Source organism: Schistocerca cancellata, chromosome 4, assembly GCF_023864275.1.
Source record: "Schistocerca cancellata isolate TAMUIC-IGC-003103 chromosome 4, iqSchCanc2.1, whole genome shotgun sequence".
In the NCBI taxonomy this organism is placed as follows: domain Eukaryota; kingdom Metazoa; phylum Arthropoda; class Insecta; order Orthoptera; family Acrididae; genus Schistocerca; species Schistocerca cancellata.
The window spans coordinates 828,304,853-828,321,638 of NC_064629.1; the positions used below are offsets into that span (position 1 = coordinate 828,304,853).

General features: G+C 39.9%; 1 protein-coding gene across 2 annotated transcripts in view; it reads left to right on the plus strand.

Moving 5' to 3' along the window:
* Positions 1-16,786, plus strand: part of LOC126184885 (zinc finger protein 184-like) — an 84,774-nt gene that overhangs the window by 34,750 nt on the left and 33,238 nt on the right. Inside the window, exons 2-3 of one of the 2 annotated variants that reach the window (XM_049927511.1) lie at positions 7,840-7,992; positions 9,993-10,047. In XM_049927511.1, the coding sequence (XP_049783468.1) occupies positions 7,840-7,992; positions 9,993-10,047 (208 nt within the window). The remainder of the gene's footprint in view (positions 1-7,839; positions 7,993-9,992; positions 10,048-16,786) is intronic. The other variant, XM_049927512.1, reaches the window with a different exon arrangement.

The following is a 16,786-nucleotide window of genomic DNA, read 5'->3' on the forward strand; positions in this document are numbered from 1 at the left end:
GTACCCCCTGGTACAGGCCATGCCCAGGGAGGGGTGATCGCGTGAGCTGCAACCTTCCCAAATTGCCAATTGTTCCCTCTGTCAGGTGTTCGGGAGTTGTGACCTGAGGTGTGAATAACCACCTAAGGCAGGTGTGCCCCCTTCTGAAGGGGGCCCCAAATGAAAGGAGCGCACCATCGGAGACGCTGGCAGTCTTGGGGTTTTATTTCTCAATGAGCCAATCGTCTTCACAATCAACATTTACAAAATGTAGACATAATGAGGCTAACAATTCAAAGACCCTTCCTGCTGCACAACAGTTCCTCATGGTCTCACGTACTGAAGGCAGTCAGTTCTTCACCACAGTAAATCCATTTATTATTCAGAAAGGTGTTGATGCAATTGCCGGCCCTGTGAAATCCTGCTCTCGTTTACGGAATGGCACTTTTCTTTTGGAGACTACTTCTAATTTTCAAGCACAACAACTGCTTGCTGTCTCGCTTCTCCACAGTTACCCTGTTCGTGTCGAGGCCCATAGAACTTTGAATTCTTCCTGTGGTATTATTTACACTAGGCTGCTCGGCAGTCTCACTGAGGCCAAAATCCAATCTCACCTCTCTTATCAGAGTGTCATTGCCATCCATCAGGTGATGTAAAAGGTAGATTCCTCCTTAGTGCTCACCTGCACTCTTTTTCTCACCTTCGATAGAATGGTGCTGGTGTCCAAGATCAAAACAGGCTATGAAATTATCATAGTCCAGCCGTACCATTCCGAACCCGATGTGCTGTTACCAATGTCATCACTTCAGCCACACTAGAACGTCTTGTCGACACCCAGCCAAATGTGTAACCTGTGGTAGGGATGCGCATAAGAGCGATTGTCCGCCTCCTCCTCCCCACTGTATCAACTGCAGTGGCGGCCATGCTGCCTTGTCTCAGGATTTTCCCATCTATCTTGATGAGCAGGCTGTCCAAGAGATCCGGGTAATAGAAAAAATGCCTTACCCAGTTGCTCGCAAGTTATTGGCTAGTCACAAACCCTGCATTCTCCCGTCTGGCACCTATAGTTCTGTTCTTGTTACCCCTCGGTCCATGAAGGGCATGGCTACACAGACATGCAACCTCAAATTCAGCTCTGAGGTTGTTGCCCATTGTCAAGGTAGCATCGCCATCCCTCCAGCCAGCTGTGCAACAACCCATCACACTCTCGCCTCAAGGGGTAAAGCCATCAGCTAACACAATGGTACGCCGGAAGGGACAGAAGTAGTACTCTCGTAAACACTTCCTACGTCCCTCCAGCCAAACACCCGAATCTTCCTCTAACCGGAAAAGCTCAAAGAAGTCCACCAAAGGGAAACAGTCTTCTCCTTCGCTGACTCCAAGATCTTCTTCGATGGTGTTGCCACGTGGTATCTTAGCCCAGCCGGCCTCCATGTCACCGGAGCACACCACCAACCATTTTTCAATGTTGGACTCCACAGACTGACAGCACAAGCAAGCTGATGCTTCTGTGGACCGCATGGAGCAGGATCATCCTGCTTCTGTGTCCTGTAGCGACTCTTCACAGGCTGTCACTCGGCAGCCGCTGAGGTGCCACCCCTACATCTCTTCCTCATCATGACTCTCCTCCAGCTGAACATTTATGGCTGCTTTTAGCATCGAAGCATCCCCTTGTACTCTGCCTTCAGGAAACAAAATTGCACCCTTGCGACCGTTTTGAGATTTCACATTTTTCCCAGTTCGTCTTGACCTCTCGCTGAAGTCTGTATTCCATGTCATGGGAGCATCATGCTGCTCGTACAGGATGACATTCATAGTCAGCCCATCTTCCTGACCGTCCACCTTCAAGCTGTTGCAGTTCACCTTTTTCTTCCCCACCTGACTATTTCCCACTGTACTATTTATTTCCCTCTGGCATTCAATATCACCATGGCAGACTTCCTTTGGCTTATTGGGCAGCTACCTCCCCCCTTTTCTGCTACTCAGTGACTTTAATATGCATCATCCCCTTTGGGGTTCTGTCAGAGGCGCCCTCTTGGCTGATCTTCTTAATGAACTCAATCTCCTCTGCCTTAATTCTGGAGCACCCACTTACTTTTCTGACTCCTCGCACACCTATTCCCATTTGGACCTATCCTGCACTGCCCAGCTTGCCCATCATCTTGAGTGGTCCTACTCAAGCGACCATTTCCCTTGTGCTATCCATTTGCTGACTCCTATCCCATCTGCGTGCACACTCCAATGGCAACTTATTAAGGCTGACTGGCGGCCTTACTCCTCCCTGGTGACCTTCAAAGAACAAGATTTCCCCAGTTGTGTTGACCAGGTGGAATATCTCACAAATGTTATCCTTACTGCTGCAGAATGTTCCCTACTTCGCACTTCCTCTTTACCTCACTGTGTTCCAGTCCCTTGGTGGAATTTGCACACAGAGACGTGCTCTCCGTGTTTTTAACCATCATCGTACGATGGCAAACTGCATTCATTATAAACAGATGCGTGCAAAGTGTCATCGCTTTCTTTGGGATAGCAAAAAACCTACCTGGATTTCATTCACTAGTTCTTTTAACAGTTCCACGCCTTTCTCTTTCATGTGAGCCGAATTCTGATGGCTCTCTGGGACCAAGATCCACTCCCCAAATTCCGGCCTAGCGGTAGCAGACAACGTCATTGTGGACGCTATTGCTATCTCCAACACTTTGGGCCGCCATTTTGCAAAAGTTTCAAGCTCTTCCCACTACCACCTTTTGCAAGGTGATGGAACATATGATTCATTCCTAGCTGGTGTGGTGGCTTGAGTCTCGCAATTTACTAATGAATGCACAGTGTGGATTTCAAGTTCAGCTTTCTGCAGTTGACCATCCTGTTACTTTGTCCACCCATGCCATGAATGGTTTTCTGGCGGAAATCCCAGACTGTGGCCATGTTTTTTGATTTGGAGCAGGGACAACACCTACTGGAGAACTGGTATCCGCCTGCCCTGTTTCCTTCAGGAACTTTTAAAATACCAAGTTTTCAAGGTGTGTGTGGGTTCTGCCTTGTCAGACACCTTTATTCAGGAAAACTGTGTGCCTCAGGGTTCCATCCTGAGCATCGTCCTCTTTACTATCACCATTAACCCTATAATGGCCTATCTCCCGCCGGGCATCTCTGGCTCCCTTTTTGTTGACAATTTTGTCATCTATTGCACACATCACAACTAGGCTGCGTATTGGGCACTGCCTTTTTAGCCATTGTCATTTGATAAGTAGTACTACCACACCACTTTATACACATTGTGCCCAAGTTTTAACTGTTTGTCTCTTCTTGACAGAATGCTCATTTTTTAACCATTTACATTCCCACTTACGTTTGCCATCGGAGTTTTAGCAAATGACATGCGGGCTGTTGACCACGCTTTACTTTCTATCCGCCAAAGCAGTATGGCAAAGGCCATTTAATTTTTAGTGTTGGAAAAAAAAAGATTATAAACTGCAGAACATTTCCAGAGGTAGATGCAGACTTTAACTGTGATTTAGTGGATGGTTGGTTTATTTGGGGGAGGGAACTAAACAGCAAGGTCATTGGTCCCATTCTATTTGGGAAGGATGGGGAAGGAAGTCAACTGTGTCCTTTCAAAGGAACTATCCCAGCATTTGCCTGAAGCAATTTAGGGAAATCACAGGGAACCTCTATCAGAATGGCTGGATGCAGGTTTGAACTGTTTCCCTCCCGAATGAGAAGTGTGCTAACCATTGCACCACGTCATTCAGTGATATACTCATTATTAACTCTGAATTAAAATTGAAGAAATTGGAAAAGGTTAGAGATGGGTTGGAAAGCTGAATCACCGTACACCCTATGACAATCTGATGGAAGGTTTGGGTTTGGCAAATACCTGAAGAACATTACCTGCCATCACATGTAGTGCCAACAGTGAAGTCATAAAGCAGCATCTGTGAGACAATGGTTTGTGGACAGTAACATTTCTCAAGTGGACTAGCCTGTCCAGTATCCCAACCTGAACCCGATGGAACACTTGGGAAACGTCAGAACCTTGGATCTGCTCCAGTCCTCAGTGCCCAACATCACAACCTTCTCCGATTTCAGCTCTAGAGGAAGAATGGTCTGCCATTCCTCCACAGACATTCAGATAACTCATTGAAAGGTTTCCAGCTGCTTTAAAGAGGTTCTCAGTGTCCTCATTATAAAGGCAGAGGGTGCAAAAACCCCATATCACTGTACACCAATAGGCGTCAGCGTACTTTTAATCGTGGGATATATACGAGACAGGGAAAATGCTCTCATGTTTCAAGAAAACTGTAGTAATTCCAATTCTAAAGAAGGCAAGTGTTGATAGGCACGAATATTAAAGAAACATTAGTTTAGTAAGCCATGGTTACCAAAATTCTGGCATAAATTATTTACACAATAATGGAAAGATTGGTAGAGTCTAACTTCGAGGAAGATAGGTTTGGGTTCTGGAGAAATGTAGGAACATATGATACTGAGCCTACAACATATCTTGCTGAAGAAAAACATATATACATATGCAGCATTTTCAGATTTAGAGAATGCTTTTGACAGTGTTGAATAGCCTACACTCTGAAATTCTGGAGATGGAGAGGATAAAATACAGGAAGTGTAAAGTTATCTACAACTTGCATGTAAGTCAGACTGCAATTTATAAGAGTCAAGGGATATGAAAGGGAAGCAACAGCTGACAAGAGACTGAGATAGGATTGTACTCTATCCTTGACATTATTTGATCTACACATTAGCTAAGCTGTGAAGGAAACCAAGGAGGAATTAGGAAAGGGATTAAATTATTATTCAGGGAGGAGAGAAAAACTTCCAAAATTGCTGATGACTGTGTAGTTCTGTAGGAGATGACAAAGGACTTGGGAGAGCAGTTGAACATATTGGACATAATCTTGAAAAAGTGTGTAAGATAAATATCAACAAAGTTAAAACAAAGGTAATGTAATGTATTCAAATTAAACGAGGTGATACCGAACAGATGAGATTAGATTAGATTAGGAAACGGGACACTAAAAGTGGGTGATGACTTTTGGTATTTGGCCAGTAAAATAACTGATGATGTCCTCAAACACAATTTTTTGTTAAAGAGAATAGCCTGTCATTAAATATGAAGAAAGGAATGGATTATGTAGAAAATACGGATCAGAGCAAGTACACTCATACATTTTTAATATTAACAAGCATATGTCCTGTATTCTTCAGAAGTGAGGATACAAAAAAAAAAAAGAAAGCTTATTTTCCTCTTCAAAAGTAAAGGGAAAAGTGAATGACCCTATCATATTAGAGGAATTATTTTAAATGTCAAAATTTTTACAGACTAGCTGTCATGATAGGTGGTATAAGTGGCCAGACACTCATATTTGAGTTTCTACTCATATTTGTGTTTAATCCATGTTGACTACACATACTGTAAATTTGTTTAACTTTATTTTCATTAAACAGATCATTGTGATTCATGAAATGTGGAAATAGGTTGAAAAGACAACTGAGATTTTCACCTACAGAAGCCACACTCCAAATAAAGAATGGCACAGAATAACCAAAAAATATGTCAACATCAAGGATGAAAATTCATTATCCTGTACTCATGTCATAAATGACACAATCATGCATTTCTCAGCTTAATTTTTAACTGAATCAGGTGATGCAGTGTCTGAAATATTGAATTTGCCTTTGAGATGAGTTAGATTGAAACATCTACCCCAGTATTCAGATTTAGGTTTGTTTCTTTCCTCATAATTTCTTGAGGTGGGTTCTGGGATGATTCCTTTGAAAGGGATATTTTGTTAATTTCCCCATTTCTATTATATACAGTCTTTGATGACCTCATTGCCTACATAATGTTAAACCCTGATCTTCCTTCCTTTGTGTCCATGTGCCACATCTCACATATCTGTATTAGGAGCTTTTATGTTCTGTGTTCTGTTCTCATATTTGAAATTTTACTACTACTACTACTACTACTACTACTACTACTACTACTATGCTTTCAAATTTCTAGATGTCTTCTCCATTTTATCCAAAAGAAGACCATCACTCTTACCTTTCTTTTTATTTATTTTTTCCTCTGTCACTGTATAACTGTTTGGTAGTACTCATTGTTGGCATGCACCATACTGGTTGAGATGGAAAGCTGGAACAGCAGAGTAGGACACTACTAGCCATGAGGCTGTGATATTGCTGTAGACCCAAACTGCCGATTGTACAAATCTGCCCAGCTTGTTCTGTGATAAGATGTTAGGCACTGTCCATCATGAGGGCATTCGGATATTGACTGGAGCCTTTCGGACCAGCTCAGTTCAGAGACTGGTGAACTACCACTCTGTATTTGGTGGCGTGTCTTGTTGGCTCAACAGGCACTGAAAGTCTCACCATCACCTCAGTTATTGGCATTTAGTGCAGTCGTCGAACCCAACTTTGAATGGCTGTTCAGGAATTGGCCCCATGTGACCAAGCCATTCCGAATATGTGCCATTGACTATCTCAATGAGCTGGATCTATCACACCTACAAATACACAGCCAGGGATGGAACATGTTGCCACCTTGCTGTCTTCAGAGGCCCAAAGTGATTTTAAGCGTGACTCGGTACAAGAAAACTTGTACTCAGGATTACGTTTTTACAACTTTATTTTCTTTCATTTTAAGAATGTACCACAGTTTTATCATTGAGTATGCAGGTGGACCCCAGCAAGAGAATGTTCCTCAGTTGTTCCACTGTTTCCCTAATATGGTTTTCAAAGTGCATCTTCCGGAACAATTTACAAATTATGATGCAGAGTTATATGGCATTATGATGGCACAGCAGAGGCTACACAGACATCATTGTTCAAGGTTTCTTATCTGCTCACTGCACTACAAGCACTTCACCCAGTGCAGACCAGTTGATTCAGCTCATCCACGACTCCTTACAGCAACTCCTGTGCTGTGGCAAGGAGGTTATCTTTTGCTGGGTACCTGGCCACATCAGGATACAGGGAAACAACATGGCTGACAAAACGGCGATAGAAGCATTCGGGATGGTGGTGTCTGTCAGTGTTCCATCCCGTTGCTTGCTGTCATCTAATTTTCTGACAAACACATCATGCGTCAGTGGGGGACTGAATGGTTGAAGGTGACAGAAAAAAAACTGTGGTCCCTCAAATCGACCACACAGGCAAGGCGGACTTCATGACATCTGCACTGCTGGAAGGAGTTCTGCCTACTAGGCTATGCATCGCACATAGCCCTTTAACACACGGCTTCCTCAAACGGCGAGAGGATCCACCACTCTGAGGTTTGTGGTGTGCCACTTTTAGCTGAGCATATTTTGGCAATGTGTGTCTTATATACTGATATCAGGTAGCCCTCAGTCTCGATAGAGATCTGCCCATCATACTTGCCAGTACTGATTCCAGTGTTACAAGAGTGGTGAAATTTTGTGAACTGTCAGGCCTCAACCCTGAATTGGTGGGGGAGGGAGGCAGACTTTATTGCTGCTCTGCATAAACTGCACCTGTTCTGTGCTGCTATCCAACCATGGGGTAGAAAGTGTGGTTCACAGTTGTCACATGTTGGTGATCCAGATGATTTTACTAACAAAGGTGCAGATTCACACTATTATTGTGTGAAGACACTTGTTGCACTGAAAAAAAAAGTTCATGGCATTTGTTACCAGTTTCATTTGGTGTTGCTGCAGAGTTGACTTTCTGCTTCAGCAATTGCATCATGTATGTTGTCAAATGGAGGGAGGACCTGGAGCATTAACTGTGCTCTCATTTTTTTAGCTATATATTGTACAGTAGTAGGCTGCAGAATTCTAAGATCTGAAGGTTAATTGTATAAATGTTTTGTTTGTGTAGGTGCATCCAGGAGATCGTCTTCCTAAGCTTATATGTGTGTCTTGCAGTAATAAAGTGGAAGAATTTTATAACTTTTGGAGAGCATGTGAAGAAGCCAATTTGACCTTGGATTCTGTGTGTAACTTGCAGGAAGATCCAAATCTTCAATCTGAGGTAATCAAATCCATCAGTCTACTCTTATATACTCTTTCAAGTCATGGTGTTTCCTATTGAAAATATAAAGTCTTACAGGAGCCTGAAAAAACTTATTCTGGTCCAGTTCTAATTTCAAAATGTGGAAAAGAGAGAGAGAGAGAGAGAGAGAGAGAGAGAGAGAGAGAGAGAGAGAGAGAGAGAGAGAGAGAACCTCTGCCCAGAATGTAATATTATGTAAATGGGTTTGACTACGAATAACATATGAATTGCGGTATGATAGCTGTGGTGTGAATTGCAAATGACAGCAAAGTTTGGTATTCAACAGTTGTGGCACTGTTAAGTATGCCCATCCACCACAGCAAGATTGTACCACATTGTATGGGAAAAAATAAGTATTTGACTATCCTAAGGCCAAGAACCACATAAAAAGCAGTGATGAGATCAGTTTTTAATTGTTGGGAGACTGGTGCAAGATATGTGCAATATGCTGTCCATTGTTCTGTGCCACAAATTGAAATTGAGAAACAGCATTTTCCACAACAGATTGGAGTATCTCAGGGGTTGCATGCAGCATGTGTTGCTTAACACATACCTTCAATTCAACTACATTTATTACCAGAGCACTGAATACAACATCTTCCAGATTACACGACAGCCAGAGGTCACACAGATAAAGTGATCTGGATGCCCTGCAGCAGCTGCCTCACTGGCTGTGTAATGTATTAGGAAGCACCATCTTGCCTAAATATTTTCCTACCACACATCCACCCTGTTGAAGAGTTGTAATGATGGTGAGCTAAAGACTCTCATAGCATGTACCAGTGCCTGTACAGGGCACAGTGTCCCTATGATAAACAAGGTCATCAACCCACACTACACAGTTACCTTTGTAGATTAAACTGGTACTGGTTGATGTGCGAGCAGATTTTCTGTTGCTCATATTCTGCAGTTCTGTGTAATGATCTGTCCTTGGAGATGGAAATGGGCTCATCTGTCACTCGAAGATAATGCTAGACGAGATGAGATACTGTGGACAGGAAGATGCACATCCGAGTATGTGGGAGACTGTGCTGGATGAAGTGATCATTCCTGCAGTCAGCACTAGAAAGGTAAATGTTAGGTGTCGTGTCATGTCATGCATCAACCCATGTTGTCTACTTCTATGTGAGCAATAAATTCACAATGAAGCAGCTCCTGAACATGGTTAATTTCGTATGGATAGCAACGCAGGATGTTAAGTAGGATTTTATGCACTGGCATGTCCAAAGTTTGGGCAATTCCCCGTGCACTGCATATTTTCAGACCACTACTTGACCCCTCCTGAAAATCTGTGACCACATCGTCTGTTGTTGTTTGATCAGTTGTTTTCCTCCCTCTGCCACATTGCACTTCAAAAGAATCTGTGTTTTCAGGTTTCGTAATCATTTTCTCCAGACCCTTGACAGACGTTGGACCAATGCCATTTTTCATACGCTTGAGTGTCCAGGACTTCTGCAGAGCTACTGGCGCACAGTCACCATTCTTGACAAAGAGCTTTGCCAGTAGTGTGCAATCCTGTATTGAGACAGTCATGCCGAGTGTCTCAGATGCTAACTGAGAACAGCCATGTACTCTGTCTTATTTTTGCATGTTCTGCTGCTTACAGTGCCATCTAGTAGTAAAATTTTCATTAAATTTAACATCATTCTCAGCATTGGTTCTGTTTCTACAGCATTTGAACTGTAATTATAATCACCCTGTATAAATCTCTCTCTCTCTCTCTCTCTCTCTCTCTCTCTCTCTCTCTCTCTCTCTCTCTCTCTCTCTGTGTGTGTGTGTGTGTGTGTGTGTGTGTGTGTGTGTGTGTGTGTGTGTGTGTGTGTGTGTTAACCCAGTCCAGAGTGTTAGTTAATTCAGAAACAAAATAATTTATTATTTTGGTGCTTAGTGCTGGTAGTGTTTTGTTACTTCTTTTTTCTTATACATGTGGTACAGAGTAATGATTTATTTAAAAAAAAAATATTTTTTATGTCCCGTAGCAGTCACTGAGAGTGAGTCATCCTGCAGTTATCGAAGGATCTGATGCTAAGACAGGTATAGTTCTAAATTTATTGCTATTTTTCCTTATGACGGTTTCTAAATACAGAAGTGCATAATCACACTGTTGCAATGTCACCAATCAGAAGTAAATTCACAGTTTTTTTCAGTTTATTAACAAAATTTAAGTGATGGAATAAATTGCAATGAAATGGTATTAAAGTTCTAACCCACAATAAAAGTGTAAAACGAGAAAGTCAGTACTAAATTTATTCATATTTGACTTCAATAATAGAACATTAAAGCAATAATAATAATAATAATAATAATAATAATAAAACCCGTGGAGGTCCGGGAAAAGAATAGGCCTCCGGTATGTTCTGCCAGTCGTAAAAGGCGACGAAAAGAACAAACCACTAGAAGTGCTAACCCCCCTTTTAGTGTGATTACTTGGTTCAGGACAGAACTTAAGAAGCCTCGGACAAGCGCCGTCATGGTCGGGGACGACGCTTGAACCCTATGCCCGCCCACAATGGTAACGACACTGCTAGGCAACTGGAAAACGATTTAAATCCAAATAGGTGTTTTGCAGGATATGCTTCCTGCAACCACCCTAGAAGGAAAACAAAGACAGAGGATGAGATGGTCAGATGAAGTTAATAGACACCTCATGTTCTGCTATTACCAAGCAACAAACCTAGGAACCAACACAACTGGATACAGATCACAAGTATACACAACATTTATTACCAGATACCCGGAATTAAAATTTTTAACAGAACAACGACTAGCTGATCAGATCCGTGTAATAATAAAAAATAACAGGATACCCCAGTCAGAATTAGAAAACATCAAACAACAAGTACAACAAATACTGGAACAAAATAATGTGCAATCAGAAGAAGAAGAAAATACAGTAATGGACTTAAACATCCCAGAGCAAACAAACAAAGACCAACACGCATCAATTAAACAATCAGAGGAAAACGAAATCATAAGACAGCCACCAGAATAGGCACAAATAGAACACGAAGAGACACACGTGTTAGATATAGAAGAGAAATTTCAGCTGACATATATAGAATACAAAGACACAAATACAGTCATTAGACCATTCTTGTATACACCACCAAATAACCCACAAGTCGAAACAACAATAACAACTATCAACACAATCATACACAACAAAATAAATGAAAATACAACTATGGAAGAGTTACAACTACTGGTTTATGTAGGAGCACTCACTACACTAAATATACACACTAGGCAGAGATCAGAACCAACCAACACACAGAAGAAGCCCACAAAACCAGCATGGCAACACAGGTTACAGATCAGAATAGAAAAACTGAGAAAAGACATTGGACAGCTAACACAATTTATAAGAAATGAAATATCAGACAAAAAACGAAAAAGGTTAGGTAAAATCTCACAACAAGAAGCAATAGAGCAATTAGATGAAAAGAAGCAGAAATTACAAGCATTGGCCAAACGACTTAGAAGATACAAAAAAAGTGAAAATAGAAGGAAACAAAACCAAACATTCAGCACAAACCAAAAGAGATTTTACCAAACAATAGATAACACACACATTAAAATAGACAATCCACCAAACATAGCAGACATGGAACACTTCTGGAGCAACATATGGTCAAACCCGGTACAACATAACAGGCATGCACAGTGGATACAAGCAGAAACAGACTCATACAAGATGATACCACAAATGCCTGAAGTGATAATTTTGCAACATGAAGTCACCCGAGCAATTAATTCTACACACAATTGGAAAGCCCCTGGAAATGATAAAATAGCAAATTACTGGCTAAAGAAGTTCACCTCAACACATTCACATCTCACTCAATTATTTAAGTTACATTGCAGACCCATACACATTCCCTGATACACTTGCACATGGAATAACCTATCTGAAACCTAAAGATCAAGCAGACACAGCAAACCCAGCTAAATATCGCCCCATAACATGCCTACCAACAATCTACAAAATATTAACTTCAGTCATTACACAGAAATTAATGACACATACAACACAGAACAAAATTATAAATGAAGAACAAAAAGGCTGCTGCAAAGGAGCACGAGGATGTAAAGAGTAACTGATAATAGATACAGAGGTGACATATCAAGCTAAAACTAAACAAAGGTCTCTACACTACGCATACATTGATTACCAAAAAGCCTTTGATAGTGTACCCCACTCATGGTTACTACAGATATTGGAAATAAACAAAGTAGATCCTAAATTGATACAGTTTCTAAACATAGTAATGAAAAACTGGAAAACCACACTTAATATCCAAACAAATTCAGATAACATCACATCACAGCCAATACAGATTAAGCGTGGAATATACCAAGGAGACTCATTAAGCCCTTTCTGGCTCTGTCTTGCTCTGAACCCACTATCCAACATGCTAAATAATACAAATTATGGATACAATATTACTGGAACATACCCACACAAAATCACACATTTGCTATACATGGATGATCTAAAACTACTGGCAGCAACAAATCAACAACTCAACCAATTACTGAAGATAACAGAAGTATTCAGCAATGATATAAATATGGCTTTTGGAACAGACAAATGTAAGAAAAATAGCATAGTCAATGGAAAACACACTAAACAAGAAGATTACATATTGGATAACCACAGCGACTGCATAGAAGCGATGGATAAAACAGATACCTATAAATATCTAGGATACAGACAAAAAATAGGAATAGATAATACAAATATTAAAGAAGAACTAAAAGAAAAATACAGACAAAGACTAACGAAAATACTTAAAACAGAATTGACAGCAAGAAACAAGACAAAAGCTATAAATACTTATGCTATACCAGTATTAACCTACTCATTTGGAGTAGTGAAATGGAGTGACACAGACCTAGAAGCACTCAATACACTTACACGATCACAATGCCACAAATATAGAATACATCACATACATTCAGCAACAGAAAGATTCACATTAAGCAGAAAGGAAGGTGGAAGGGGATTTCTAGATATAAAAAACCTACATTATGGACAGGTAGACAATTTAAGAAAATTCTTTCTAGAACGAGCAGAAACTAGCAAAATACACAAAGCAATCACTCATATAAATACATCAGCTACACCATTGCAATTTCATAACCACTTCTACAACCCTTTAGATCACATAACATCAACAGATACAAAGAAAGTAAATTGGAAAAAGAAAACACTACATGGCAAGCACCTGTATCATCTAACACAGCCACACATAGATCAAGACGCATCCAACACATGGCTAAGAAAAGGCAATATATACAGTGAGACGGAAGGATTCATGATTGCAATACAGGATCAAACAATAAACACCAGATATTACAGCAAGCATATTATTAAAGATCCCAACACCACAACAGATAAATGCAGACTTTGCAAACAACAAATAGAAACAGTAGATCACATCACAAGCGGATGTACAATACTAGCAAATACAGAATACCCCAGAAGACATGACAATGTAGCAAAAATAATACATCAACAACTTGCCATAAAACATAAACTAATAAAACAACACGTTCCCACATACAAGTACACACCACAAAATGTACTGGAGAATGATGAATACAAATTATACTGGAACAGAACCATTATAACAGATAAAACAACACCACATAACAAACCTGACATCATACTCACCAATAAAAAGAAGAAATTAACACAACTAATTGAAATATCCATACCCAACACAACAAATATACAGAAGAAAACAGGAGAAAAAATTGAAAAATACATCCAACTGGCTGAGGAAGTCAAGGACATGTGGCATCAGGATAAAGTTGACATTATACCAATTATACTATCAACTACAGGAGTCATACCTCACAATATCCACCAGTACATCAATGCAATACAGCTACATCCAAACATATATATACAACTACAAAAATCTGTAATTATTGATACATGTTCAATTACCCGAAAGTTCCTAAATGCAATATAACATATACCATACAGTTACAAGGAAGTCACGCTTGATCAAGGTCCGCGTCACGTTCCATTTTTAACCAGACTTAACAGTCTGAGAAAAAAATGTCAATAATAATAATAATTTATGCATTATTTTATTGTAGCTCAAGAAAGTTTTACTTGACAACTGTTCAAAATATTTACATTGAACAACAGTTGTATTTTAGTTGACACCAAACAAGACAACATATTTAGGAGCAGTGGAGTTCAAATCCCTGTCTGCCCATTAAGTTTCAATTTTTAGGTGCTTTACCTAAATTGCTTTAGACGAAAATAGTTTCTTTAAGAAATTATGGCAGATATGTTCAGTCACCCTGTTACTAGAGTTCTGTGGATAAAAACATGGATTGATGGTAATCTGCCTTTCTCAGACAATTAGTGCTGTTAATTTGACTGTGAAATTGGTATTTCTGTGAGCAGTTAGTTTGTTGTGTCATACGTCTGCAGTGGCAGTTTGCTGTAGGATGTTGGCATTTATTGTTCTGTTTAGATATTAATGATTCTGACAGTTCAGATTGTAATGTAGATCACCAGAAATGGGAAACAGGAAAAACTTTACAGTAAAGAAAAATTTTCCAACCTTGTGACTACCAGTTTTTTTTTTCTAGCCAAGAGAAATGTATCAATCATGATGAGACACCTCCAGATCCCTGTTTTGTTTTGTTTTGTTTTATTTATTTATTTATTTATTTACTATCTGTCTTTATTTCTAGTGAAATAGAGATACAGATAGGTGGTTTCTGTTGGAGAACTAAGAAAAGTTAAGGAACTGAATTATAGATAGTAATCACATTGTTTCAGTGTAGGTTTCTTGTTCACAAGTGTGACCACATGTTTTTGACATCCTCATCTAAAGAGACAAAGTTGCCAGGTGTTGATAGATTAGGTTTCCAGGCTGAAAACTGTAAGTTCTGTAAGAAACTCGGAAATGTAACGCAGTTACTGGTTATGGCACACATTGCAGACACTCTGGGTAATAAACCAAAATGTCATGCTATGATATTTATTTGGAGCAGTTGTAAATTTTGAAATGTAAATATTGTCATGTTCAGTGAAATGCAAATTTTATTTGACACTTGATGAAATAAATTTTGCAAATTATTTAGCCTGTGTGCATTTACATCTTCCTAGTGAGGACATTATGCATGAAAAGTGTATCAAATTGCTGAAATTTCTGTGGGTTCTAATTCGATTACACAGGAAACCACAGTGGCAAATTTAGCTTTGCACTGAAGATTTAGGTACAGTTGTTGTTGTCATCATCATTTATATCAATTTTATTTTACTTTATCATTCAGATTTAACTGTAGGACAGCAATTTGATTAATCTTGTGTCATTTAAGTTGGCTTTGTGTACCTGAATAATTTTTTTTTTAATTCCTTGGATATTTACTAGTATAACAGATGCAATCAAATGAATGGCAAACGCTGCAGAATTTTTACAGAGATTACGGATGTGAACTGACAAATTTAGGTTGTTATTAATGTGTAATACCAGGAATTTGATAGACACTAGTGCTCAAGTAAAAAGTGTAACAGATGTAAGAGAATGGTTCCAAAATCTTTATCCCAAAAAATACTAGTCTAATCTGATGATGAATGTTCTCAGCAGCTATAGTGAAGTCTTTCAGACAGAACCATCCAATGTTTCAACCAGTTGCCAAATTCTCACAGTTTCTATGTCTTGATGAAAAGAAATGTGAAAGGGGAGTTGGAAACCTTACCTGTAAAAAGTCAGATCAGTATGATTCATCATAAATGTTGGATTTATAATTTTCAAATGTGCATGTACTTGAATTTAATTAAAATGTGTATAATATTTAGCATTAGCTTTAATTTTGTTTAAACATTTTAAAATATTTGATCAGGCAAACATCTGAAATTGAGGAACATAATAATAAAATCAAAAATCCACTTCAGCTGCCAGTAATATCTTTTTATTGCATGACCTGTTTTGAAGCCCAAAGCTTCATTTTCAGGTGCCACCAACTGTGAATAAGAGGAGCTACTTGCATACAACCGTGTGGCTGACATACCAAAATGAAAGGTAAAGCTGTGAAAAGTAGTATACACACAATTATGGAGAGAGAAATGTGTGGCAGTCAGGCCAGTCAGTCATCAGTCGGGGTGGGGGCGTCACACTCACATCAAACACACACATGGGACTGGAACAAAGGCACTAACATAGAGGGAGGGATCTGGACAAAAATGTACTAATAAATAAATAATTGCACTCACTGTAGGACCAGCAACTCAATGGTTCAAGCTCACGTCCAACCATCCAGGTTTAGGTTTTCCGTGATTTCCCTAAATCTCAAAGGAAATGCCAGGATGATTTCCCTAAATCTCATAAAGCAAATGCCAGGATGGTTCCTTTGAAAGGGCACAGCCAGATTCCTTCTCTGTCCTTCCCTAATTCGGACTTGTGCTCTGCCTCTAGACGTTAAACAAGAATCTCCTCCTCCAGCTGTTTCGCCTGCCTTGACTGAATGACACAGAAGTTACTTGTGCAGCCAGCAAGGGAGCCAGCTGACAGTGTCAGGGGAAGTGACTGATGTAGGCGCCAATTAGGTGGGGAACCGAAATAGATAGCGGAAAAAGTGCAGGAAATGGGCTGACTGGTCCATCTTCCCAGGTAAGTGTGGTTCACAAGATCGATACAAAGTAGAATTACAAATCTAAGAACCTGTCCCTTTTTCCCCCCAAGGTAAGTCTTTCCGCTCCCGGGATTGGAATGACTCCTTACCCTCTCCCTTAAACCCCACA